At 38.7% G+C, this 26,229-nt stretch overlaps 1 protein-coding gene across 1 annotated transcript in view; it reads left to right on the forward strand.

Annotated features, from left to right (window-relative positions):
- Positions 1-346: 346 nt before the first annotated feature.
- The window catches only part of arid5b (AT-rich interaction domain 5B), a 75,219-nt gene continuing 49,336 nt past the window's right edge, over positions 347-26,229 (forward strand). The window contains exons 1-3 of the mRNA XM_075479000.1: positions 347-372; positions 683-937; positions 10,161-10,395. Of these exons, the coding sequence (XP_075335115.1) occupies positions 352-372; positions 683-937; positions 10,161-10,395 (511 nt within the window). The 5' untranslated portion in view covers positions 347-351. The remainder of the gene's footprint in view (positions 373-682; positions 938-10,160; positions 10,396-26,229) is intronic.

Genomic DNA, 26,229 nt, shown 5'->3' on the forward strand with positions numbered 1-26,229 from the left:
CAGAACGCGTTTTGTGCTGCTATATACAACCACATGTCACTAATGATTGAAAAATCTTTATGTGTTTATAGTTATGTCTAAATGTTTAGCGTAACCCTATTCCACTTATTAAAAATGAACCAGAACGTCACTATTACATATCTTTTTCTTGTATTTTTTTTTTACAGAAACTAATAAACTCTGCTTTTTTCGGGGAATCTCATATAAAACATTTTTTTCTGCGTGTCTTTAACGACTAAAACACCATGTTTGAAACTCTACGGCGATATGTCCCTTGCAGGACCTTCAACAATCCATTCAAGCCAGCAAGTTTGGAGAGCGTGTTGAGTTTAATCAATTCATAACGTCGAGATGGAGCCGAACTCACTGAAGGTAACGTTTGTTATCATCCGTCGATTTATTTTATTTTTGCGCTAATCGCCTCCTTCCGTAAACAGGCACCTAATCCACAAAACTTTGACTCTCTGCCTTTGCTATGAATACATCTTTCATAGGCTGAACATCTAAAAATAGTAAGATGATACAAATTATGAGCAGAAAATGTGAGATATCCGTATGTGTGATTTTTGCCAGCCATGCGTAATGGAGAAGGGACGTCTGAAATGTTTATGTCTGCATTTGTTTACCAAATTAGTTGATAAGCCATTCATTAATGTCCTTATTTGTCTTTTCTCCTTTACAGTGGGTGGGCTCGTCTTGCGGTTTACATGGACCATATATATTCTATAAAGCCTTTAAATTTCACCGGAACGAGAAACCGAGAATTCTTGCTCTCGGAGACTTTTTCTTCGTCAGATGTAAACCCGAGGATCCTATTTGCATAGCGGAGCTTCAGCTTCTCTGGGAAGAAAGAACAAGCAAGCAACTTTTATCAAGCTCCAAACTTTATTTTCTACCCGAGGATACTCCCCAGGGACGGACAGTCGCTCATGGAGAGGTAGGAATATTAACCGCCTGATAAATAATTCTTCTTTTCTCTGTTTCTCTGTGTTTTTTTTTCTCGCGATGATTTTATTCAACAGCATCTTTACTGCATTAAGAGTTGGCAGTGGATGTCTCCGTTGACAGAGGCATTCATAAGCGCATGCATTTGTACTGGATGTATCGAGCTGAGTGTTGACTCCATGAGCAAGAATTGACCTACAGCGGAATTTGTTCTCTAGTTTTACTTTAGCCTGTTTGTCTATTGTGGTGTCAACTGCTGAATGTGCACTTGCCCAGCTGCGCTCAATAAGGCTGCCGCTGCGCTCTATGGGGTTAATTGTGTTATAAAGGGGAAAATCCGCAAGAATCCTGCGCCTGGGCTCTGTCATTTCATTTCTTGGTAAAGCGTGTCAAATACTGACATATGGACGGAAATTGCGAAACTGTAATGAATGCATGGATCAAACTGGCTCAGATCGGTCGCTGCGATAGTTATTAGATATTTTGTAATGCAGTCTGATGTTGAAAGAGGCAAAGCGAGTCATAAAGCGTGGCGGAGCAAAGCCAGCGCTGACACGTCTCAACTACTCTCCATGCTTTGCATAATTTTCCCTGTGAACATTTCCATCCTCAACAATGCGATATTGTCAGCTCACATTTGAGGCGGCACTTAAAACGTCCCTGTGTTGCATTATGCTCTTGTTGGCACAGAGAAGCAATAGTTATGATTGACTGTGGCCATATGTGGCGCTTGTGATCCGGTTACATCGTTGCACTGAACGGCATTACTCTGAGTTTTTTCTCTCACTGGATTTAAAACAAACGGTGTGTTGTTTTCTCTCTGATATGACAACAGCACTTTAATTACTACTTCTCTTTGCTTTTGATCACTTGCGGTTGCGTGGAGATTATTCTGTTGCTGTTATATTGTTTATAGGGAAGGACAAAGCCTTGTTTGTACTTGACTCTTCCGCTGATGGTTTACTTACATTCTTTCCTCTTGAGTAATAGAGTGGCTATCACATTTCCCTTTCATGAGAAAGGTGGCTATTTATGGCTGGCCGCTTAGACTAGCTATCATCCTAGTGAATTCTTCTATGAACGGGTATCATCCCCCGAAGTCTTCTGGTTTTAGTATTTAACACGCTGCAATTATTTAGTAATTACTCTGAGTGCATGCATTACCGATTCCAAGACCACACCACACTTGCACAACGACATGTCAGCTCCGCCCCTTTCCGAAAGACTTATTTGCATTGCAAAGTGCTTACATTCCAGTCCATTGAGTATATCTGGAAAATATTATATTCAACTACCAGAAGGTCTGAGCTGCCAGTGCAAATGAAATCACACATATTTTTGTCATGTTGTGAAGCTCAGAATGAAAGAAAACAAAAGGATTGTCTGATGCATTTGTCCACAGGGTAAAATCTTAAAGCAGTTTCCCTGCATATAGGAAGCATTTTAGCACATAATTCTGCAAAACACCCTTTCTTTGAAGTTACAAAGATCATAGGAGGGGCCAGACACTTAAATTGTATAATTTGGGGATGGTAAGTTTAAGTGCTGTGTAGGTGCCTGTAGGCTGACCTCAATTAAAGGGCTTGTCAAATACTTTGCTCTAAGCAAATCGGACTACTTTCGGTATATTACACAGTTGAAATTGCCCCAACAACTTTGAGCCAGTTTATGACCTTCAGTGAGCCCATTCAGATTCTCGCTGACTTTGCCCCATAACACTAATCTGCACTGCATGAGTCAGCGAGGAGCGCTCGCAGATGCAACCCATAATCTAAAAAACAAACAGGAAGGATAAACCTGTAAAAGAATAAAAGATAAAGAAAAAAAGCGACGACATCACAACTAATTGGCTGTTCAATTCTGCGCTTGAGTGTGAAAAAGTAAACATTCAAGAAGAATTCATTTTTCACTACGCTGAGAAGTGGAATTTATAAACCACTTTTCTTCAGGGCTGTTAGTGTGTGAAGACAGACTAATGGCCGTGGAGCTACACTGAACTGTAAATCTGTAATTGACTGGCTGAAAATCAGGAGTTCAAATTGGCCTTGTGACTCATACAGATATGAACTTGATAACTTACAGCTCTCAGGAAGTGTGATATTTCACAAGGGTTTAGTGTTAAATGAGAACATGCAGCATCTTGAGGTAAAGCCACTACTTGGTATGATTGTAACGTTTATTCACAGATCATGTTCGATTTACTCTTGAATAGTTTTACACAACATAAAACAGAAGCAGTGTCGGATTTGTGATTTCTAAACAGCTGGTGCTGGGTTGCTCTCCCTCTCTCTCTGCCTTCTATCTTGTAGATGGCTATTAACTTAAGCCTGAAGCCAATATCTTCCAAATACCAAAAGGCATTTCTTTTTTTCAAGACACCAGAACAGCCTGATATTGAACTTGTTTACTAGAAATGGATTACTGATTCACTTGTGTTCTCAGTGCTGAGGTATGATGTAATTTCCTGGTTATTTCTCAGGTATTTGTTTGCTCTTAGCATCTCCTGCAGTGTGTTTGCTGTGTTTTGCTGTGCTGTGCAGTGACAAGAGGAACCAACCCGTGACCTACTGTGCTTGTTTTTCTTCTGTCGCAGGGTTGGAAGTCAATTCCTTTTAAATGCAGCCAGCTTTCGAGCCAGTCAGTTTTGGCTGGAAATAAAAATAATGATCCGTTGAATAAATGCAACTCTGGGCGCTTGTGTTTGCTGATTAGATGATAAACAGATCCAGAGTAAATTTATGAATCTATTTATACTGAGTTAATTATTAAGTCCATATGTGGAAGAGGCTCTATTTTTCATTGTATCTCAGTCCGACAAGCAGTGTTTACCACCACCAGTTGAGCTCAGCTTGCTCTTTAAACAGGCTTTGTGTCGAGTTGCTCACCCATTATGACAAACCCTCTATTGGGGCCTCTGCTCTATTTGTCTGCCTGCAAACTGCCACTGACTAAACAGTCACATGTGTTTTAAACCTCATTGAGTGACACATTATTTCTTCTCACTCCAAATGGCCTGCCTGTCCTGCTGGTACTGCTCACCGGCTGTAATGCTGTCTGGTTTTGGACTCACCATTTCAGCGGAGCGGTTGTAGATAACAGCTCACCACACACAACACCAACTTACTGTATACTCTGCTGCAGGCGCTTAATTGCTTATTCTTATCTTATACTGTACATCCCACTTTAGTGCAACTACAGCAAAACACTCTTAATGGGAATTCACAAGTGCTGAGAATATTCCTGGATCATGTTATATTAATGTGCTATTATCATCACCTCTGATTTCATCTGACCTCTCCTCTCCTCTATTCTGTCCCTCTAGCTGACAAGGCTTTGGCACATACACACAGACACACTGACAGGCAGGGGACTGCAGCAGTAGGCCAGTATTGATTGCTGTGGAAAACACTTTGGCATGCATCCAGAGCCATTTCTTCAGTACATGGCAGTAGTCCATGCATGTGTTTCAGTGCTTGGAAAGCCAGCTTGTAGGGAAATTAGATTGTATTCATTTGCTGCTTCTTTGATTTTTCCTAAGGGAAAAACCCTGAATGGGTAATTCAGGCATCTGGGATGCTGGTTGAGTTAAGTGTAAGTGGCTTAGATAGAGTGTGCGACCAGCATTTTGATGGATAAGGTTGTTCTTGCTGAATGACTCAAGAGTAAATGTGATATGGCACATTTTTACAGTGATCTAGTAACTACGTCCATACTGTTTTCTTGTTTTGGCCAGACTGTGAATTATACCAAATCTCCTCATTCACACAACAATGGCAGGAATTTGGAGGTGGTGCGGAGGGAATGGAGGGCTATTGGGGGTGGGGGGGGTTTAGTGTGCATGTCTGGCGTGCACGCATGTACGCCTCCTCCTGCCGCAGAACAAGTCATTAACTCTGAACACTGCCCTCCAGTGAATTCCTCACCATTGCTGAAATAGCATGTAAATTATTACCAGCTTTTTAGGATAGTGTAATTTAAAACCTTTAAAATGTAATACCCAGGACTTCAAAGGCAATAAAAAAAAACCCCACTAACATTCTGATTCCTTTTCACTGAACTGTTTTGTGTCTTCACTGCCTAAGTAATGATATGTTACAGCAGTGCCTGTTTGTCAACACGCTGGAGACTTTTGCTGCTCTTTAGCTCGGTTTCTTCCACTTTGTCATTGACTAACCACTTGAACAGGCAAACATTTGCCTTGATGCATGACTCCATTGCCTCCAGCTACAGTGGATCATTATTATAACCTTTGAGGAGAACGCAGCCACAGATGGAAAGCTCTTGCTTAATACTCCAGCCAACATTTTAATTTCTAACTGCGGATTCTTGGATGGAGCATCGTGCATTTAGTCTTTTGCTTTTTTTTTTTGTTTGCATCTGCTAAAACACAAGGATACAAGGCTGCAGTGATTCAAGGGGGCTGACACAGCTTTTTCTGCGGTGTCACCTTACATGATGGATGCCTCACCCACTTCCAGAAAAGCTTTGAAAACTCTTCTTATCTCACTATTCCTCTCAGTCATTATAACTCAAAAAGAATGCAAAGTTCATACATCACCCCAGCTTGTGTAACAGCAATCTCTTAATGGAATCAGTGAATAAAAGATGAGCTCAGCACCCCGCCGATATGACACCAACTTTTATGCATATATGAATAAACTGCTTGAATTAAGTGGCAGACCATTATGAACAATAATTCGCACCTTTTAAATCCTGCACCTTGAACTCTTAGTCTTGAAACAGTCTCAACAAAACATATTCTAATTCAATTGTCCATGGCATACTCTCCAGACCGCCCTCTTAATTCCCAGATAAGTTTGTTTTGGGACACTGCAGCCAAGGTCAGTCATGAGGAGGGAAGAAAGATAATGAACTCATATTGTGTTTCATACCCTGGTTCTCTCTACCTCCTTCCCTCCTTCTACTTCTTCTCCTCTGTCTCCTCATTGTCCATGTCACCATGTCCATTACTCAATTACTAATCTCCTTTGGCCTCAGGAATTCCTGCGCTGACCTCTCTGAGGCAGCAGGCTGAAACCTTCCCAGCATGACAGGAGTCCTGTGTGTATGTGCCCACAGTATAGAAAGACACCCACCCACTGGGAGCGAGCACCCCTTGACTCCCAAGCTGAAAGTCCTGTCTGAGCGATGAGACGCTCGGCCGCAGAACGCTGACAACCAGGAATGTTGCGCACAGTGGCGGGGATTTTTCTCGTAGGGATTTGTTTGTTGTGATATGGAATATTTCAGGGTGCATTGTTTCTAATTGGATCACCGCATACAGAAATCGGAAGCGTCCCTTTTGTGCTGCTTTGCCACCCGTTCACTACATCCATATGAATTGAATGATATGGATTTTAGTGAGTTTAATTTAAATGAGATTGCTGGAGTCAGGCGTCGCTGAAACAGAGTTATCTACAGTTTCAGAGCAGAAGTCTGTTTTTTTTCCCACTTTGAGTCTATTATGTGCAGTCACAGCAATGAATTCACTCTAATGTTTATGGAGATATCATGCTGCAGCAGTAATAACATGAATTATTGATAGTAGAATGGAGACAGGATGTAACATTTAGCTGTTAATTTGTTACCTTGCATTTGAACTCAACCATAAAGGCAGCAGTTAATCTGTGTATGTGCTTATTGATGTACCCGAGGTAAAATTATCCCAACACATTAAGATATTTAGTGTACAATCCGGAGTGAATAAATGCTGTTAATGTATCTGTGTAAAAAGAGTCACTGAAATGACACCCTGCTGTTTGGTATGTTGCTGATGTGGAGTGTCACCTCGTGGCTGTGGGCTTACAGTCCTCTGACCTATATTATCAAGTGGCCCGCTGGCTGTGTGTGCCGCTTTGCTGAACTATCAACTGCCTAACTCAGAATGACAGCACAGTGTGGATAGGCGGCATTTACAGAGAATCAAGGCTCCGAGTTTTGTAAGTGCATCTTTGAAGCCCAAAATCCTAAGAGTGAGTTATAGACCCCTGCAGTGCTGCTGAATGCTGCTGAAATGATTCATTTACAGTATGCTTAAAGCAGACACAATTAGTTAATTTCCAAATCCAGCAGATAATTCAGCAGAAGTGCATTCAAGTTACTAGTGGTTTTTTTTAATTCTTCATCGTTATCTAGTCAGAAATACTTTATTTCCTCAATTGATGAATCAGTCAACACATTTTCCAAGTTGATGTATTTAGATATCTTGCGTTGACCAATAAAGAGTCTGAAACCCAAATGAACTAAGAAAACCAGCCAACACTGTCACTTTTAATTTTATATATATATTTAATATATATATTATATATAATAGGGGATATATCTCTACAATTCCTGTTTATCAAAGTTGATAATTTGATGTTCTCTGTGTTTGGCTTTGGACTGATTGGACTTGATACATTTTTGAGTCTTGATAAGCTGTTTGTCCATTTGGAGTCTAGGCTTTAAAAACTGAGTCATTTTACAAGCAATGATCATTGGCTGGAGGCCTGCTTCATGTTTTTCTTACAGTGGTGTCAAACCTGGCTGATGCAATGATGTTATTGTGATAGTTTCTCAATAACTGACTACGCTCGTCGCTTCTCAGAAACTCTTGTCTTAATTTTCCAGTCTTTGCATATTTCTTAACCAAATATCATGACTTTTGCAAACCACAAACCATTATTCATCTTCCTGCTCTGGCTCACAGACTTCTACCAGTGTGAAGTTGGCTGGTTAAGAAATACAAGTAATGAATTGTTGTGAGGCCAAGTTAATAGATGTAGCCTGTTTTCTGAGCTGCAGCTCACTTCATAGACTGATTATATTTTGGACTGTGTTGACAGCTGCTGAATTGTGCTCACCTGTTGTGTTTTGCTCTGAAGCCAAACAAGTCCCCAAACGGGATCTTTTGACACTCTCACTGGGCACCGCGTCATTCAGCTGATTAATTTAAAGGGAATGGCTATTTTTAAGGTTTGATGTTGCTGCGTCTACGCTCTACTGTGATATTGAAATCCTTGACGGATCATTGTTTGACTCTCTGTGTACATCAGCAGCAGACCATTGCATTATTTTAGTTTTGAATGGACTCAGCTGAAGTATTTTGTCTTTCTATGTGCTGTCAACAGATTATATGAAAGTACAGTAGATAATTTTGCAGAGATACAGTGCTATGTGGTTTTTAGCTGCAGGCAGAATGGTATTTACTATTTCTCTGCATTATTCAAATGGCCTGCTTTTGAGAAAAGCAGAAACAGCAGTCAGTTTTTCATTGCATGGAAAGCAACCACCCGCCACCACTTGACAGCTGAAGACAGCTCATTATAAGAAGACCAAAAACCCATGTTTGATGTTTTTACTTAGTGAGGGAGGCACAGCTATATCAAGCTATCCCTCGCAGGCTTTTCCTTTATAAGGAAGTACTGTCTCCAACTGGCTGAGATTTGATATGCCTTTATTTTTGAGATGATGTGAAAACCGAATATGAGTAATTGTGTAGACAAAGCACTCAAAGGAAATCTTAAACGCTGCAAAACATGTGTTTGTTTTTTAAATTTGGTAGCAAAATAACAGAAACACGTTGAAATAATCAAAACATGGCTAATCCTAACATCTTAAGCTTCATAGAAAAGGATTTGCTGCACAGTTGTGCTTTTGAATTCCATAAGATTGTTTGAATGTAGCTTTATTGTGTCCACACCCTCTACTTACACACATAGATATAACATAATGAGTGTTATTTTAATGTCAGTCATACACAAGCTCTTTAAGGGTAAATGCATACAGCTCAACAGATGTCTGGTAAATTGGAGATAACCAAGGTAAACATCAGAGACCTACTCTGAGCGTTTGTGCTTGTACACATCTGTCCTCCAGATTTCTCTGTTTCAGTAATAGCCATCTTACAGCACAGCACTCCATTCTGTTGGTAACAAGCATTTCAGCCATTAGCCCTTCAAATGGAAACACATTTAACCGTCTCTTCTTCCTTCCCACTCAGCAGGACTTAGAGTTCTTCGAGTATGAGAGTTATAAAAAGGAGCTGAATCAACCCCAGGAAAAAAAAAAGGTTAAACCATGCAGTGAAATGAGAGCAAATCTTATTTAGTAAGCCAGCGGAACAAACTGAAGCACAGTACACAAAGTCATACCTCAGTGTCATCCATGCACATCACTGCTTCAGTTTTACATTTACACTGTCAGTTTAATGTGGATCAGAGCTTTTTTGCTGTTTATTCATTAAACTTTTAGTGTAACAAATTTTATTTCATCTACTCCTCTACTCTTTGAAGATATAATCAAAGCTTCTGAGAGTGGCTTGAAAAGCATAAAATCTCAGCATTCATGGTGAATATCAGGAGTCTGACTTCCTAAACGCTAATCAAAAAGTCTAAAACACCTACGTCCTCATTGACATTGATTTAACTCCTGGCATGAATTCAATTCGGCAATCATCCACATCATCCATATTCATGGTGCTGTAATTTACTTACATTAATGTGCATCCACAGCCGTGATGGTACTTGACGCACATACAGATTTACTTGATAAATGCAGATGATCTGTTCTTTGTCCTTTTTCTGATAATGTCCTGGTTTTTCTTTTTTTTATTACCTTTTGACCCTGATGATTTTCATATTAAAATATACAGTCTTTTACTTATTATTGTATACTGTAATACACAGTAAGAAGCATATACTGCCATTAAAATAATATGGGCATTTAGCATGATTACTTGAGATACTTCTGCTTGTGGACATTGTTCAGACTGTCATATTTATACCTCATTAAGCATCAGTATACCAACATCTTATTCATGGTATAATTGAATAATATTACTTTTAATGACAAAAATGTTCTGTGCAAAAAAATAAAAGAGATAATTAAAGTGCAATCAGCTGCGGTCTACACCTTTTCACTCTGATTTAAAAAAAAAAAAACTGTCATAGGCAGAATTATTTTCAAATGGACTGCTGTGGTGGTAGTACATGGAGTTCCTTGTAACTGTTTTTTTAATAATCTTTTTCAACTACCTTGGTTGTGTAATTATCTCCAGACTGCAGTTGTTTACTGTCAATCTAAACCTTTGAAGATAGTGCATCAGCGTAATTTAAGATGTGTTGTTTGCAAAATATTGATGGGTGAGATAATCTCAGAGCTCATCAAGCTGTGGTAGGAGTACATGACCCATTACCCTGTAACACACCTTCTGACTCTTCCCTGCTTCTTTTCAGCACGAGGTTATTGCGGTGTCCGAGAAGGTGATTGTGCGACTTGAGGACCTGGTGAAGTGGACGGTACGAGACTTCTCAGGATGGGCCAACGGTCTGAAGGCAGAGCCTCTCAAAGCCTCCGTGCTCCGGGAGCTTGGGACCAATGGGAGGCGCGAGGCTCTCCACCGCTACAGGGAGAGCACTCTGACCAGTGGACTCAACTTCAAGGATGTCCAGAGGGAGAGGACTCAGCTAGGTGAGCACCAGCAACTTAAACTTTTCTTCACTGCAGTGTTTTCATTATCTCTTGGCTGCTGTGGTGAATGTTTATGTATTTGTGTCATGTACTCACCATAAATCACCTTGTGTTTATAGTACTTTGGTTAGTTTAACAAGTGTTGTCTTGACTGGAATAATTCATCAGTTGGAGCTGGAATTACTCCTGATATAATGAGCTCAGAAACAAGCTAATAGAGGCAGGCTAGAGGTAATGGCAGCCTATTTTCCAACATATTATTATCTTACAGTGTAACAGCTCTGTTTTTTTACCGTGACAAAAAAGACACAACTCCAAAAAATTACATAATTCAAATTGCAGTGTCTTTTCATTTAATGCCCTGCTCTACCATTTGGCAGGGATCGGTTTTCAATGACTAAAATGTATCTTTTTAGATATCTGAAGAAGTAAACCTAGATTAGCCAGCCCTACCACTTGGTTTTATTTTGTGCCATTACATTTTCAAATTTTGATACTTCTCAAGCATTTGTTAAAAAAGCATATATTCCTTTTATCATATCTGCAAGGAAATTAATTATATATATTTTTTTCCATTGCTCTTGTTTCAGTGTGGACATTAAAAGGTTAAAAAACAAAGTCACATCAAACTTCAATCCAAAGCCCTGCTGATACCTTATCCATCGTATCCAACGTATCCATCAGTTCAGGTCATAATTGGCTGTGTAGCTCAGCAGCTTTGTGGATCATTGCTGTATGCGTCTGACTGGTTGTCTAGTGTATTTATCATGTTCACTGTGCCATTAAGCGTCAGTGAATGCTTGATTCTTGAAATGGGCTCTCGGGTTCTCAACACAGCTTTACCCATGAATCAGGCCTAACATAAAGCAGGATGTCTCTGCGAATGACTCATCCAATGCAAATATGAAAGTCTGGCATTTGAGCTTAATAATCAGAAAGAACATTATGTTCTCTTTGAAGCTGTTTCACACATATTTGCCTCTTTCTCACATGGCTGTGTTGTAATGCCTTATGCTGGTTAAAGTGGCATAATATAGCATATCAAACAAGCTAAAAATACCATCGTAATTACACTACCTCCTATCAGGTCACAAGTTTGCACCCTGGAGAATTAATGCAGAATTTTAGCTCTTATCAGATTATTTTTAAAAACCCACTTGTTTCTGAAGTCTACAAGGAAGTGAAACTGCTACATGCTTAAAAATACTCGACTTGTTCTGGAGAAAATGTTGATTTATTGATGACTCTTGTTGTGGTTTATGCTCTACATCCTTCGCCAAGAGAAGCTCTTGTGTGTTTCTGTGTGTCGTAATGCCCTTGATTACTCGACACTGCATGAATCTCATATGCAAAAAGGACAAGAAGATCAATAACGAATGCTTTGTTGTTATTCCAGTAATCAATATAGCGTGAATGTGCCTGCGGGTGTGTGTGTGTTTGTATGATTGCTTGCTTGCATAAATAGATATGTCAGCTTGCTTCTTGAGTGGTGTTATGTTCCATATCTTGGCTTTCTATAAATGTGCAGCATCGTCCAGATTTGATAGATTTAACTGTTGTCAGTGCAATAACCTGATGATAACGCTATTGTTGCTGAGAGATTGTGTGTGTGAATGCAGTTGGTGTGTGTGTATGCGTATGTTGCTAATGAGCAGCGCTGCCGCTAATGACTCCATCAGGCTGTTTCTAAATGCACTTGTCACTCCGATGGGACACTCCGCCAGAGAATCTGCCCACTCAGCAGAACGGGCTTAGACTCTGGCAGGGCACCAGAGGCATGCACACACACTTTGACTCACACACATGCGACACACAGACAATCAGTGGTGTGCACTCACTTATCCATTTGTTTGTTTGTTCACTACGTCTTTGGCGTGTGCCAGTTGTTGACAGTCTAACAATATGAGAGGGGCAGATAGTTTGGGAGAGAGAGATCACTTATTCATCAAGGCAAATAAATGTTACTGTGTGCAAGGTTTTGCATAGAAATATGAAATATGCCACTGCAATGCTGCTGACTACCGAAATGAAATATTCATACTGCAGCAGCAGCAGATCAGATAGAAAAGTAGCCTTAAAGCATCTTGTAGCTGAATGTCTGTAATTCTCTGTAATATGTTGGCTCATTCACTAAACTGATTTTTATGATACAGCTATACACCCTCTGTCTTTTCTCTTTTTGAATTGTTTTAGCCTGAAGCTTCTGCCTGCTGTATTACTTGAATGATGTATTTGCTGATTGTTATTCTCGGGCTGATGTGTAGCTATGTCAGAAGAATTGGATTGTTCCCCATAACAGGATACTGCAGCAGTACCACAAGCCGCACAGAAAACCATTGTGAGCTAAAGAGCAATAAAGTGTGCCATTGTTATTGAGGGAAACAGTGCTTTTTTTTTTTTTCCAAGTGTGTGTTCTAACTTTTCCTGGCATGCAGCCAATGTGAATGAAGTGCCCTCTTATGTATTTGTGTCTCACAGACAACATTTTAAAAATGCAAGCCAAATGTGTCTCAAACAGCAGGATGACAGTTACTTTTTTTTATTGATCTGTAGTACATGGGGCGTAATGATTTGGTAAGTGAACAAAGCTCTATTGTATTCTGACCTCAGAAATGCATGTCCGCATAAAGTGATTAATTAGAAACAAGTGACCTTCGCTGCAGTGCTGCACCATTTGCAGCTCTCTAAAACCTTTGAGGCAGAGAGATGATTGGTGCCATAATTCAAATTGCAGCCTAGCCAGGCCTACCTGGGACAGCAGGGTCTTTTCTTTGAGCTCTTTTGAGTCGTGTTTTTGTTTAAGTGAAAAACCTTTTTGACACATTTAATGTACTTTCTTTGTTGATGAGAGAATAAGTGGCTTTTCTGACCCCGGAAAATGCCCTGCCTCTTGCTAAATACTAAATGTGATGCTACTGCTGCTTGTTTGCTTTGTCCAAAGTAAGAAAATCTCAAAAAAGCAACCTTCCCAAACTGGCAAAATAGTATTGCCATGTTTTACAATGCAATGGTATTGTCAATAGTCTTGCATATTTTCTAGCAAATCCTCAAGTACTAGACTCTCTATGGTACACACTATGACGCACAAATACCACAAATGACATTTAATTATATTATAACACAATTTAATTGAATACATTGCATAAGTGTTCGATAAATTCCTATGAAAGAACTCAAAGATAACTCAGTCCTACGAGTGCATTAAGGGTGATGTATTGTATTTTGCACTCCTTACATAATCTGTAATGTAATTCACTTAATCAGGTAATGCAAACTGTCCACTCAGTTTATCTTGTACTGTAGTGAGCTTTAGAGCTTCTTTTTACAGTTCAATCCACCAGGGATAGCTTGCCAGTGAAGTTTACATTCTGCCCCCCCTCCTCTATCTCTCCCCAGAGGACTGGCCTGATTCTTTTTTTTCATTGCTGCCTGCCGAAATTGGTTTCTGGTCGTATACTTCGAGGCTGAGCGTTTGAGAGCTGTATCTGCTAATACAGTTTGTTGCCTTGTGCCCGGAGAAACAGAGAGCTATAGAAGGAAAATGTAAAAAGATAGATAAAAAAAGAGTTGGTTTTTTTTGGTCCTACCTTTCTTATATTCAAGCCTTCAGTGTAGAGGCCAGTGAGCCGGTTGTGAGTTGAGATGATGTGGACGGATTAAACAAGGTCACATCTTTTGACTCCTGTGTTCAAAGACTCTAGATGGTGTTCATGACTCCTGCCCTCACCTTTGGTATCTTTTGTAGCTCGTTCATCCCTCAGCGCAGTGACAATCAGGGCTCTCTGAACATTTTTCTGACAAATAATGGAAACAAGAGTGAGTTTTATATTCAAGGAAATGCAAGTTCTTGCTGTATGAAAAGCTGTAATTTTCTTCGTCCGACATTTCCCATCTGGCGTCTCTAATTCAAATTCTGCGTAATATAATTAATTTATATGTTTATAATGAATGACTTCGTGATGCTTTCCCCATTAATCCTTATAATAACTGACTTTCATTTGATCTCATGTTATTTTTTTAGGTCAAATGCTTTTTCTCATCATTACATCGGAAGCAATTTAGTGTGCATTGTCTTGCTCAAGTGCAGTTGATTATTTGATTCAGACCAAACCAGAAATCAGACCAGCAACTCTATGAAAAATGGCTAACTTTCATTATCAACTTATCTGTTAATAGCAGTTTAAAATCCATGTCCCGGTTCCAAATCTCTAACTAATCATGTACAGGATGCATGACTCAGGCTCTCCCAGTTAGACAAAAGATCCACATCTTTTTCTTTAAAAGTTTACTTGAAGCTAATATGAGCATTCCACAGCGGGATTTAATTTGATTCAGTGGTCTTTTTCATCTTTTAGTACAGTATTTGTGTATTTGCTGTTGTGTTGCTGCTGTGGATGGACAGGAACACGAGGATTACATTTCTTGTTAAAAAGTCTTTCCTGTGTTCCCCAGCCCATACTTTTTTTACTCTCAGAACGTTCTGCAGCTGTCATTACAAAGGACACACAATGGCATAGTCCTTTATCATAACATAAACCCTCTTGCGCCCTTAATTTGTACTTGTCCCTGCACGTTGTATAAATAACAATAATGTTAAACTGAACTGAATAGATGTGTTGTGTGAAATCTTAGAAAGGAAAAGACATGCAATTTGGCAACTCAAACTTGTTTAAAGTGCAAGATGTTTGCTGAATATTTTGGGTCAGAATGGACAGAAATGCACGCTCACTGTTATACTACAAAATGCAGTCAGATGCACATAGACATCCTGGTAACTCGACATACTAAAACGTTTTTGGTTTTTTGTTTTGCCGAATTTACATTCAGTTATGAAAGAAAGTACCCACTCTTTCAATTCTATAGTTTTATGCATCATGACCTTTTAAACTATTCAACTGGTCGTTACCAGGTTTTAAAACTAGATAGATACAACGGATGAACAGTACATGACATAAAATTAAACAAAAAGGAAACCAAATTGCAGAGAAAGTGTGTGAAAATCTAAGTTCACACTTACTGCTTCCGTAGGAATTAAGTGGCTGCCAAGTGCTGCTAATCAAATGCACTTGATTAACCGATCATCAGTAAGTGTGAACACCTCTATAAAAGCTAAAGTTTTAGCAGTTTGCTGGTCTGGAGCATTCAGGTGTGTGTTAACACAATACCAAGGAGGAAAGACATCAACAATGTGCACGAGTTCATGAGTATAATTAGAAAAAGTCTGAACAAGTATGGCTTGTTTGAAAGGGGTTGCAAGAGAAAGCCTCTTCTCTCTAAAAAAGAACATGGCAGCACAACTTAGTTTTTTAAAGTTACATCTGGACAAACCACAAAACTTCTGGAATTATCTGCAATGGACAGACAAGACCAAAGTGGAGATAACTGGTTGTAATGCACAGCACCACAAAAAACAACAACGACAAACAAACAAACACAGCTTATCCTCACAAACACCTCTTAGTGTCAACCAAGGTGGTGGAGGTGATTATTCGGGGTTGTTTGCCACAGGAACTGGACATTGAGCTGACTGTGAACTCTTCTGTATATCAAATGTGAGGCCATTTGACCGACAGCTAAAGCTTGGCTGAAAGTGGGACATGAAACAAGACAATGATCCCAAACACAGCAGCAAATCTCAAGTAAAAGTCAGTCAAATTTATTTATGAAGCACATTTGAAAAACAAATGCATGTTTACCAAAGTGCTGTGCGTGAAAAGGCGACTCAAATCTACAACAGAATGAGTGAAAACGAAAAATAATCAAGGTGCCGCAATGGTCCAGTCAAAGCCCAGACCACAGCCTGCTTAAAATACTGTGGTGGGACCTTAAGAAAGTGTGCATAAATGAATGCCTGTAATCCTCAATGAATTGAAACAACAATGCAAAGAAAAGTGGACCAAAATTTCTCTGCAATATGATATTCTGATAACAATATACTGAAAATGATATAAGTTACTGGTGCTAAAGGTCATAGTCATGTGCTACTATTCATCTTAGGTTGTGTTTACCTAATTTTAAGACCTAGCAAAAAAACACATTATTGTTTTATTATGTCTTTATTACGTTAAAGCATTGAATTAAAAGGGGGTGTGCTTTCTTTTCTCACATGACTATAACAGTACGGGGGCATAATGCAATGCAAATAACTCTGGAAGACGCTCGAACATCTCATCTTCATTGCATCATGGGGCAATAGTTTACATTACCAGGATTTTAAGCCCAAACACTGAACATACACATTGTTGAGTATATTTAACTTGGTTCATTTTGTCAATGATATTGATTGAGCTTGAAAGTCACAAAAGACCAGTGAAGCCTAGTAGTACTTGCATCTCAAGATTCTTTGCAGCCTTGCTCGGTCAGGGATAAATACACTGTATTTCCCACTGATGCAGCATCTGATCTGTATGCCAGGCTTGGCACATAAACCAACGCTGATATCCTGACAATATTTCAGTCGGAACATTTCAATTTGATGTGGAGGGAAGATTCTGTCGCTTCTCAGAGACTGTTCAGAGCATCACAGAATGTTTATGTGGGTAGGACGTTGTGATAAGAAGACAGACTGATGCTGTCTTCTCATGGTTGATTTGTCCTGGTGACAATACCGAACAATATTTGGGACTTTGAGTCACTATCACACATGAAGCTGTTGTATGTTTAGATTGGAATGTGAGTAGTAAGTAAGCAGTTTCCTGGACAAGATAAAGACAACGAACAATACAGTTAGAAGAGTAATGGTGTTGTATGTTGTGACTCTGTTATAGGAGGAATGCCTTGCCTTTGTAAGAACCACTGCCACTGTACTCCTCCATGCAGAGTATGTGGCAGATTGTCTCGTTTGCACTGTTTGCTTTCCACCCCTCAAACATATTTGTTTCCCCTTCTGCTTTCTCTGCAGAACTAAATCTAGAAACTGTCCAAAATCCCCTTTGAAGTAATTTAATGGAGTGTCTGTATTGATTATGTGCCTCTCTCACCCCTCCCCTCTTCTCTGGTATTTTTTCCCCCTGTTTTGGGGGGGTTTATGGCAGTATCTTCTTCATTATGCTCAGACCTTTAGGAGAAAGAATCACAAGCTGTTTTTCCTCACTGATGCGCTCATATCATTAATTCCCTTCTGACTGTGGCCTGGCCGGAAGCCAGAGAATTCTAAATCTGTAAGCAGTAAATTGTGTGCCGCGGAGGAAAAATCTATTAGATGTTTGAGCATGCCTCGAATCTGAATGGGAGACAGAGAGAAGGGCACACTGAAAGAGAGACCACCCATATCTTGTTATGTTGGACATCATAATCAAATTTGGCTTTTTGGATTACTGTACTCATCAATAATTTGTGTTTTATTTCTGGAATGTCAAATAATGTGTTTTTTGGGCTGCGCGGCGGGAGAGGCAGAAGGCTGGTGGATGGTTAAACAATGAGTATGGCCTCAGAGGAAATGAAAAGCTCCGTCTCTCCATTAGGGAGGTCTGAAACAACAGTTATGTGTCTCTTCTCTCCATTAGTCAGGTCTGAAGCAACAGAGATGCTATTGATGTGACCTCAGCCAGGCATCTTAAATAGGCAGACAGGGAGTGAGGTGCTTTCATAATACCCTTGCTCGTCAGCCTCTGAGACAAATTCTCTGATAGATTTATATTGTGTTTACCTTTTTTTTAATGATCCTCCAGTTATTAAAAGCAGCAGAATCACATGGATCATGAGGTTTTATTTGAAAGTGTGTTTTGACTCAGTGACATTTGCTTTCTTTTCGTTAACAAACTGCTTGCCTGTTCCTGGTACTCTGACTCATACTTAAGTGTTACCCAACCAGAAGGCATTTTTTTAAGATTTCCATGTTAGAAAATTCTGCTCATTTAAAGTATTACGGCAACAACTGAGCAGAGTTTTTGTACACTTCCCCGATATAGCACTCAAGACATCACAGATTGTACAGTTAATAGCTCTGCATATTTTATGAGCATGCCAGTCCATCTGCTTTATGAATGCATTTAAAACTGTCCCTCTCTGGACGCCCTGTTGTGCCTATTAACACCGTGAAACCCAAGCAGTGATTTTACTCATGGAGATTTTCTGTCCTTTTTAAACAGCCTCTGATCGAGTAAATTACATTTTATTCAAATTTTTCATTTGTTGCTTCTGGGAAAACATTGTGAAAAGCAAGACTTGGCGCTTGCAAATATGGCCATTTTCATTAACAAGGTTGGTATATTCGTAGTTATTGATTCATTTTTTTAGAATAAGTATCTTAGAAAAATAACTATTCATTAAGACCTTATTGATACAGCACACTGTAAAAGAGGATGTAGAAATGTATTTGAATTTGCTGTGGATTCTCAGTCTTACTTTACTCCAGGAAACATGTAGCTGCTTCATAATTAGGATTTATAAAATGTAGGGTTAATGACAATTCAAGGCTCTAAAATCATCACATTCCTTAGTGTTTCCCTGAAAAATCCGGACATGCCTATATTTCGTATTATGTGAACCACTAAAATGATATTCACATTGTTAAATTGGATGTTTGTTCTGAGGGAAGATTTGGTCTCAAAAGCAGAAATAATCTGCTGAGCAAACTTGTTTTTTGGAAATCATTTACCACCACACTGGCCTCATACCACAGGGTAATAAAAAGCTTTTTATTAGTGCATAAAGATAGCAATTTTAATGATGGCAGTGAATAGGAAATACAAATGCATTGGTTTGCTCAATGCTACGCTACATAGTGGTGTCATAGTGATTCATCTGCTTTTATGTGTTACTTCACACATTTTGCTCTTCTTTTTTAAAAATTTGTGTGGTTTTATGAAAAGATTGTAAAAGAAGCATATCTTTTTGCGCCTTTTAAATAAAGACTAGATACGGTAAAAATTTGTGATATACCGTAAACCAAAGTACAGCAATATACTGTTAAAATACAGTGCTGGCATCTGTAATGTCAACATTTTTTCTTGCAAATGTAATCCGCGCTCCAATTCATTTCTGAACAATAAAATGGGGAGATGTTAGAACTTTTTTTGACCTTTTTAAAGCTGGAAATTTATTACATCATTCCTCTACAACTCCTCCATATTAAATTATTGAACTTTGCTTGAACATCATAATAATTTCTGATGGCTGAGCAGTCTGTACTTTGTTCTGTGCTATCCTTATCTTGGAGGCTGAAACTGAAACCAGCACTTTTTTGCTTTCAGTTTGTTTATACTTTCCACTTTATTAGGAACACTTGGGAAATCTAATGCAATCCAACATCTTAGCCAAGAGTTCTTTTACAAAGCTGCCACATGCTCTGTTTTTGCTGATCTAGTCAAACAGGTTATAAATTCTACTTTATGTTTATTATTGAGGTCATAGTGGGTGGTGGTGTACTGGACTGTGTTACATTTAAGTGTTCCTAATAGCTTTCTACCCGATTACCATGCATGAGGAGGAATGCGGAATGATGTAAAACAAACTATATTTAATCATTTGCATTATCTTTCAATAAAGTTTTCTGTCTCTCAACATTTGTACAGAAAAGAAAAAAATACTACAAGTCTACTATTTGCTTGGAAAATTGTTGAAATTGGTCCAAAAAGGAGAGGTGGGAGGTTGTTGTTACAGTATTTATATTTTCTCAGCAAATATGTCACAATGATTGAGTTTAGAGTATGAAGTGTTGGGAAATGTGGAGTGTTTGTGTATATTTAGGCAAGAATAGGTACTGCTAGACAAGTTTAACCAGATGTTGTATTTCACAACTGTGTGCCAACTCGAAATTCAAATCAACAACAAGGGGACAAAGCACAGATTAAAAGAAGCAGTTGAGGTATTTCAACCTTAACAAGTGCAACTTAATACATCTGCTCCACTACAGCTTAGACAAAAGAAGCTCAATTTGTAAATCATTACCAGCTTCAACAGTAAAATGACACTAAAATATTGTCACACGTGGGCTAAGTATGTATCCAACTATTATTTAACTGACATTTTCAGCCCATGACTTTAAGCTCTAATTGAGTGTTTTTACATTGCCTCACTGGTACTTTAACATAATTTGTACTTGAATGAATTCTTCCACCACTTGATATTATCAGCACAGATGCTGCTGTTTCTGATAAAAGCACATGGACATGATTCAGATTATTGCATTATATCTTGGACAAGTAAGTGGACTTGAATTTGATTTGATACTGATGTCAGCAGTAAAAACATGTCCTTCATGACTGCTTCCCTGTTGTTGTTGCTGACAGTGCAGTTTATGCTGATGTTCAACCCTAAACACATATTTCATTAATTTAGCGAGTTTCCAGTTTTATGTGAACATAAATGATTTAGTTCCATCTTTTGAAATATCCACAGATTTGAAACTTGGCTGTCGCTCAACACTGAACTGTACGTGTTCACAACAATCTCTTATATTTGAGTGTGTGAACATAAAAAAAAACTGTATTCAGTGTTTACAAAACACCTTCAGTCAGATCTGCGCCAAGATATAAAAAAAATTGCTTTTCAGACGCTGATTGCAGATCAGCTTCTCCACCTACACGTAATATCTTTCATAATTTGCAAGGCAGAACAGAGCACAGACACAGATCCAGGCAGCAGAATATATACAGTAGTAATAAACAGTGCACTTTTGGCCTCGTAGGAATAACAGAGCTCATTTCGCAGTGTAGAGGTAATGCATTTTTCCCACATTGAAAGGTAATTACAATGAAGGCTTTGATAGATTCCAGACCTTTGGTGGGAACTGGACGTGTGTGCCTGGTCACACATACCTTCTTACAAACATAACTGCTCCTAATACTTTTATCAAACTAAAGAACTACAAATGACGAAATTTGAATTTACAAAATATCCTGCTGCAGATGGTGTAATATATTTTGGTTTCTTTGATCTATTGAATGTCAGACGAGTTGGACGGAGGGCCCTCACTGCAAACAATAGATCATTGATGCTCCTCTGTACTCTCCCTCAACCTGTCAGTCTGTTTCCTTGTTATGTGGTGGCCCGAAGAGCACTTGGCAAAATGAGAGGCATTCAGCCAGTCTTGTTTTTCCCCTGATTTTCCTGTCAGCCATAACTCAGGATAAGCTGTTGTTTCTTTCAGTATGTCAGAGTGTAATATTTAAAGTTAACAATGGCCTAGACATAGAATCACTACAGCATGTTCCAGTGTAGATACTATTTTAATTCATCTTGTTAAATTTAATTGTTCATTGTGAGAAAGAACAGCTGTGTTTGATTATATGTGGAGCAAATTCTGACTTATGACACACCCACATTGCAAGTTATTGCAAAGTCTGACAAGTTCTGAAATATTTACCAAACTGTTCCCTTGATTCATGTTTTCATTTCATGTCAATGCCACCTTGTTATTGAACTCAGTGTATTACAATTTTACAACATAGATTAAAAAAAAAAAGATAAACTAGAGGGAACAAATTTGAAATAAAAAACTAAATGTATCTGTCACCTTTGACTCATTGGATGTTTCATTTTATCCTGTTTCTCAAAAAGTAGTCACAGAGAGAAATAAGGAGTATTTTGGCATGAATGGCCTGTGCACATGAACTTGTTATCGCAGCTAGTAGATATTTTCCACTGAAGTTCTTATCTTTCCCATGCAATGTGACACAAGCAGCTACAAACACTGCATGTGCTGCATTACAGTGATTACAGCTCTGTTAGCAAAGCGGAGGATGGAGGTTTGCCACATCAGAGGTCATGTTCTGTAATCTGAAATGAATGAGTTTAAAGCCAAGCTGGCGGCAGTTTATCAGAAATTACCTGCTTGTTTAGTATGATGCTTGAAAAAGGCAGCAGTCTTGTGGAAACTGTTTGTGCTATACCGAGCTTGGCGACTTCAAACAGTGATCATTACTGCATGTGGAGGGAAAACAATTGTTAGTGCTTGTTTTCTTCTCTTTTTTTTTGCAGTGCTGTTAGAATGTGTAATCACAACTAATTGCATTGAAAGTGTGCAAGAGAAAAATCCTACAGATTGCATTTCTGAGGTTTGCTTCTTGTGTCTTCAACACACAAACAAGGAATCTGAACAGATGGCACTGGTTTTAATGACATATTGCTATCTGTAAAGTCTCCCTCTAAGCCACAGACTAAAATGTCTCCCTTTTGGAAGCGCACTACTCTAGTTGTTATCATCTGCTGCTAATGTCACCCCTTTCTTTGCTACATTATCAAATCCTCCAGCTGAATGAATGCAAAATAAATTGAGTATTGTGCTGCATGTAGTTATTCAAAAGGCTTGCAGTTGGCTTAACTGTATGGCCTGTTTATTTAAAGCCTTCCTCCTCCATACAGATCTGATAATGGAGAGATGGAGAGATAGAGAGAGAAAGAGAAGTTTTTATATAATGACAGGAATTCACAATGGAGCCATGCCAAATGACAACAACACCCCCTCCACCCCCTAGATCTCAAAAAAAATACACCCTCCTCTTTTTTTTCTTTCTCATTACAGATTTACCATTGGGATACATGCCTGTTCCAAATAGCCTCCAGAAATATGCTTTTGTCCCTCTCCTGCTCTTTTTCTTTTTCCTTCATTCTTTTACTGAAAACATATTAAATCATGTTTCTTATTACACAGTATTAGCCTTGAGAAATAAGTCAGAGTTGATAATGAGGGACCCTTCTTTGAGGAAATACACACGGCAACTTTGATCTAGAATGGCATGTAATTCCTTGCCTGACCCAATTCCCAATCTCCAGATAAGATGTTTTTTTTTCCCTCTCCCTCTTGTGCTCTAACCTTCCAGCAGAACTCACTCAAATGGGTACTTGTCCTATTAAAGATGCATTTAAAGTCAAACATGTCATCCATTTCACTCTGCAGCAGAAGGATATGTGAGGTTGAAAATGTTGTCTATTACAGGCTGAGCCAAAGAAACTCTATGTATTCACCTTTCTCTCTGTCACTGACAACATCTGAGATCCCCGATCACAGCTGCTCAATCGAGTTTGTGTTGGACAGAGCTGCGTGACAAATGAGAGTGGCCGTCATAGCAGATAGAGTATCATCACCTGGGTGCAACAGCTTTTAAGCTCGTTTTAAGAGAAGGAAAGAGACACAGAGAGGTTTTTCACTTGTTTGTGTAATCTAAAGGGAGCTGTATTTCTGCAACCAAAGATAGATGATTAAATTTGCTCCCTGTGGTATTTGCACATTTTGGGTTCTTGCAGAGCAGCTTTTTTTTCTTGCGCTCAGAATTGACTGCGCTATAAGTGGATTGACCCCCAAAACCCAGCAGCAGTCTTTCATTAGTCAGGATGCAGCTAGGGAACAGACACCGAGCTGTGTTTAGGGCCAATCCGTCAACGCACAAAAGGGGCTCAACATGGCACAAACTTGTCCTCACGTTAAGTGACAATGTGGCTTTGAACACTGTAGTAAACACAGCTTCAAGTTAACTTCCTCGTGATAGTTCTGAGCTGCCAAAGCGACAAATAATTTTGTCTCAGGCACAAAAGAAGCTCTTTGGAGTTTGCTAAAAGCTCATTTTTCATTTTGCAAACCTTTGTTTTTTTGATAGTCAAAAGAACCATTTTGGACATTTGACAGGGAGCCTCTCTGAATAATTCCTTCATGTATTACAGGACATATTAAATGTAAACCTTTCAATCTGGCAATCAATAAGGCAAGCAGCTTTTCCTGGCCCCGTGCCAGAGATATTAGGACTGCAAGCAATGGTTGCTAGGGAGCTGAGCTCGCTCAGGGGAAAGAATGTTTAATGTAATAGAATCACATAAATCAACTATGGGAAAGTGCTTGTGTTGTTTTTTCTCTTCTCTTCTCTTTTCTCCTCTTCTTTTTGCTTATATTCTCTTCTGTGTTTATCTGACAACATGGGTGTGTGTTTTTGAGAATGTGGTGCACCCCAACTCCCCCAACCCTGTCAACCACAATAGCATCTGGGCTGGAACTGAAATGAGGGAAGTTGAATTTTCTCCATTTAGGAGAGTGTGTACTGTTCGCATGAGTGTGACCACAAGTGTTTGTGCTTGTTTTCGCATGCATAACTGTGTCCTCAATCCTTGTGCCTCATATTTGAATAAATTGAGGTAAAAATTGAATAAACGCTCTTCAATTTTTTTCTTTGCCCCGTCTGACTTAAATGATTAGGAACGATAATTAGGAACAGGAGCCAGCATGCAGTTTCTCCCTATCATGCTCCCTGCCTTTGTTTTCTGTACAGTTTCAACACAATATTTCCTCTGGCTGTTAGTGCCCTTTTGTGGGAATGTGACTTTCTTGGAAAAACTAGGCATGCAAATATAAAAGGCAGATAGCTCTCAGAGGGACTCCACCTATCTTATATTTTTAAAATCACCACCCCCACGATGAGTGTTCAACATGAGCTGCTTGAATTACTGATGAGTGCAGTTGATTCATCTTCTCAAATATGACCTGTATCCGTAAACAGTTTGCAGCTGCCCAACTGTAAGATTTGAGTAGCCATATTTAAAATGAAACATGCTTTTACAACAGATCCAACCAACTGTTTCTTCATAAACAAAATATCAGACATAAGCTGAATTTAATTTAAAGTATCGGCAGTAATTTTCTTTTTTTATTTGGCTGCTTGTTGTTTGCAACCAGACTTTTAAAGTTACATTTGGAATCAATAGCCGGGTTTCTATTTAGGAAAGCAAATCTAAAGAAATGTTTTTAAAAGCCACAAGAAAGAAATGTGAATCAGGCATGTTTCCATTGACCGGTTTGCAAAGAAACTAGGCTGTGTTGTGTCACCTGATGGTATAAGTTATGCTGCGCTAATTCAATAGAAGAAGTAAAAAAAAAAAACAGTGGTGGACTTTTCCAGGAGGAAAATGGAGAGAGATCCAATTAAATTACTTTTATGTAAAGGTCTAAAAGACCGATTCAGATTTTCTTTCTATAGTCAACTATATTCATAATATTGTTTTTGTGATTTTTGGTTTTAATTTGACCTTCAACTGTAAAAAAAAATGAATCATACATAACTTAGGCTACAGGGCTTTTTCTAACATGAGCGCTTCTCTAAGTGCTCCTATTTTCCTTCACTCACTTTATTATTGGTCCATCACCTTGTTTTCTTTAATCATTATTTTACCCTAAATAAAACTTTAATTAAAATGCCGTATTTGTCATTATAACAGACGATAAATACAGAGAAATGAAACAAGGTATGTCTAAATTGTAGATTGAAACAGTAATTGCTTGCAGACTGTCTGTGGCTGTCACTGCATGAGTAGTGCATTTGCTGATGGGAATGAGAATCATATTTCTGACACATAGCAGATTGTGATAATTAGCTGATGAATTGGAATTTCCCTTAAAACAATACTATGATCTAAAATAAGCTTGTGATGATATGACTAAAGTCTTACAAGGATTCACTGCAGGTTTGACCTCTTTGACATTCGACATCTTGTGACTTGTATTTTTACATCTCATGTAAAATATTGATTGCTGATGCTTTAATACATAAGAATTTGATCTCTTTAAAGTCTTTCTAGATGTTTCAGAGGTGATTTGCACACATTCTTTAGAATATACTGAAAAATATTTTCTATTTTTGTTAAAGATCTCTTCTTAGGCAGTTTGTGAATGGCAGAATCTATGTAGTGTACATTATGTATGTTTGTGTGTGAGAGCACAGCTTGTAGCTGATATAATGAGGGGAGAGGCGAGTCAGTGTGTGACTGATGTGATGTTGATGATGGACTGCCTATTAGTCACTTGCAAGTGTATGCTATTCTATGCAGATCCATTAAACACATTCGAAATATTATTCCATTTTTACTCCCTTTGAATGGAATAAACTCTGTGTGTGTGATCACTGTTTT

Source organism: Odontesthes bonariensis, chromosome 2, assembly GCF_027942865.1.
Source record: "Odontesthes bonariensis isolate fOdoBon6 chromosome 2, fOdoBon6.hap1, whole genome shotgun sequence".
In the NCBI taxonomy this organism is placed as follows: Eukaryota; Metazoa; Chordata; class Actinopteri; order Atheriniformes; family Atherinopsidae; genus Odontesthes; species Odontesthes bonariensis.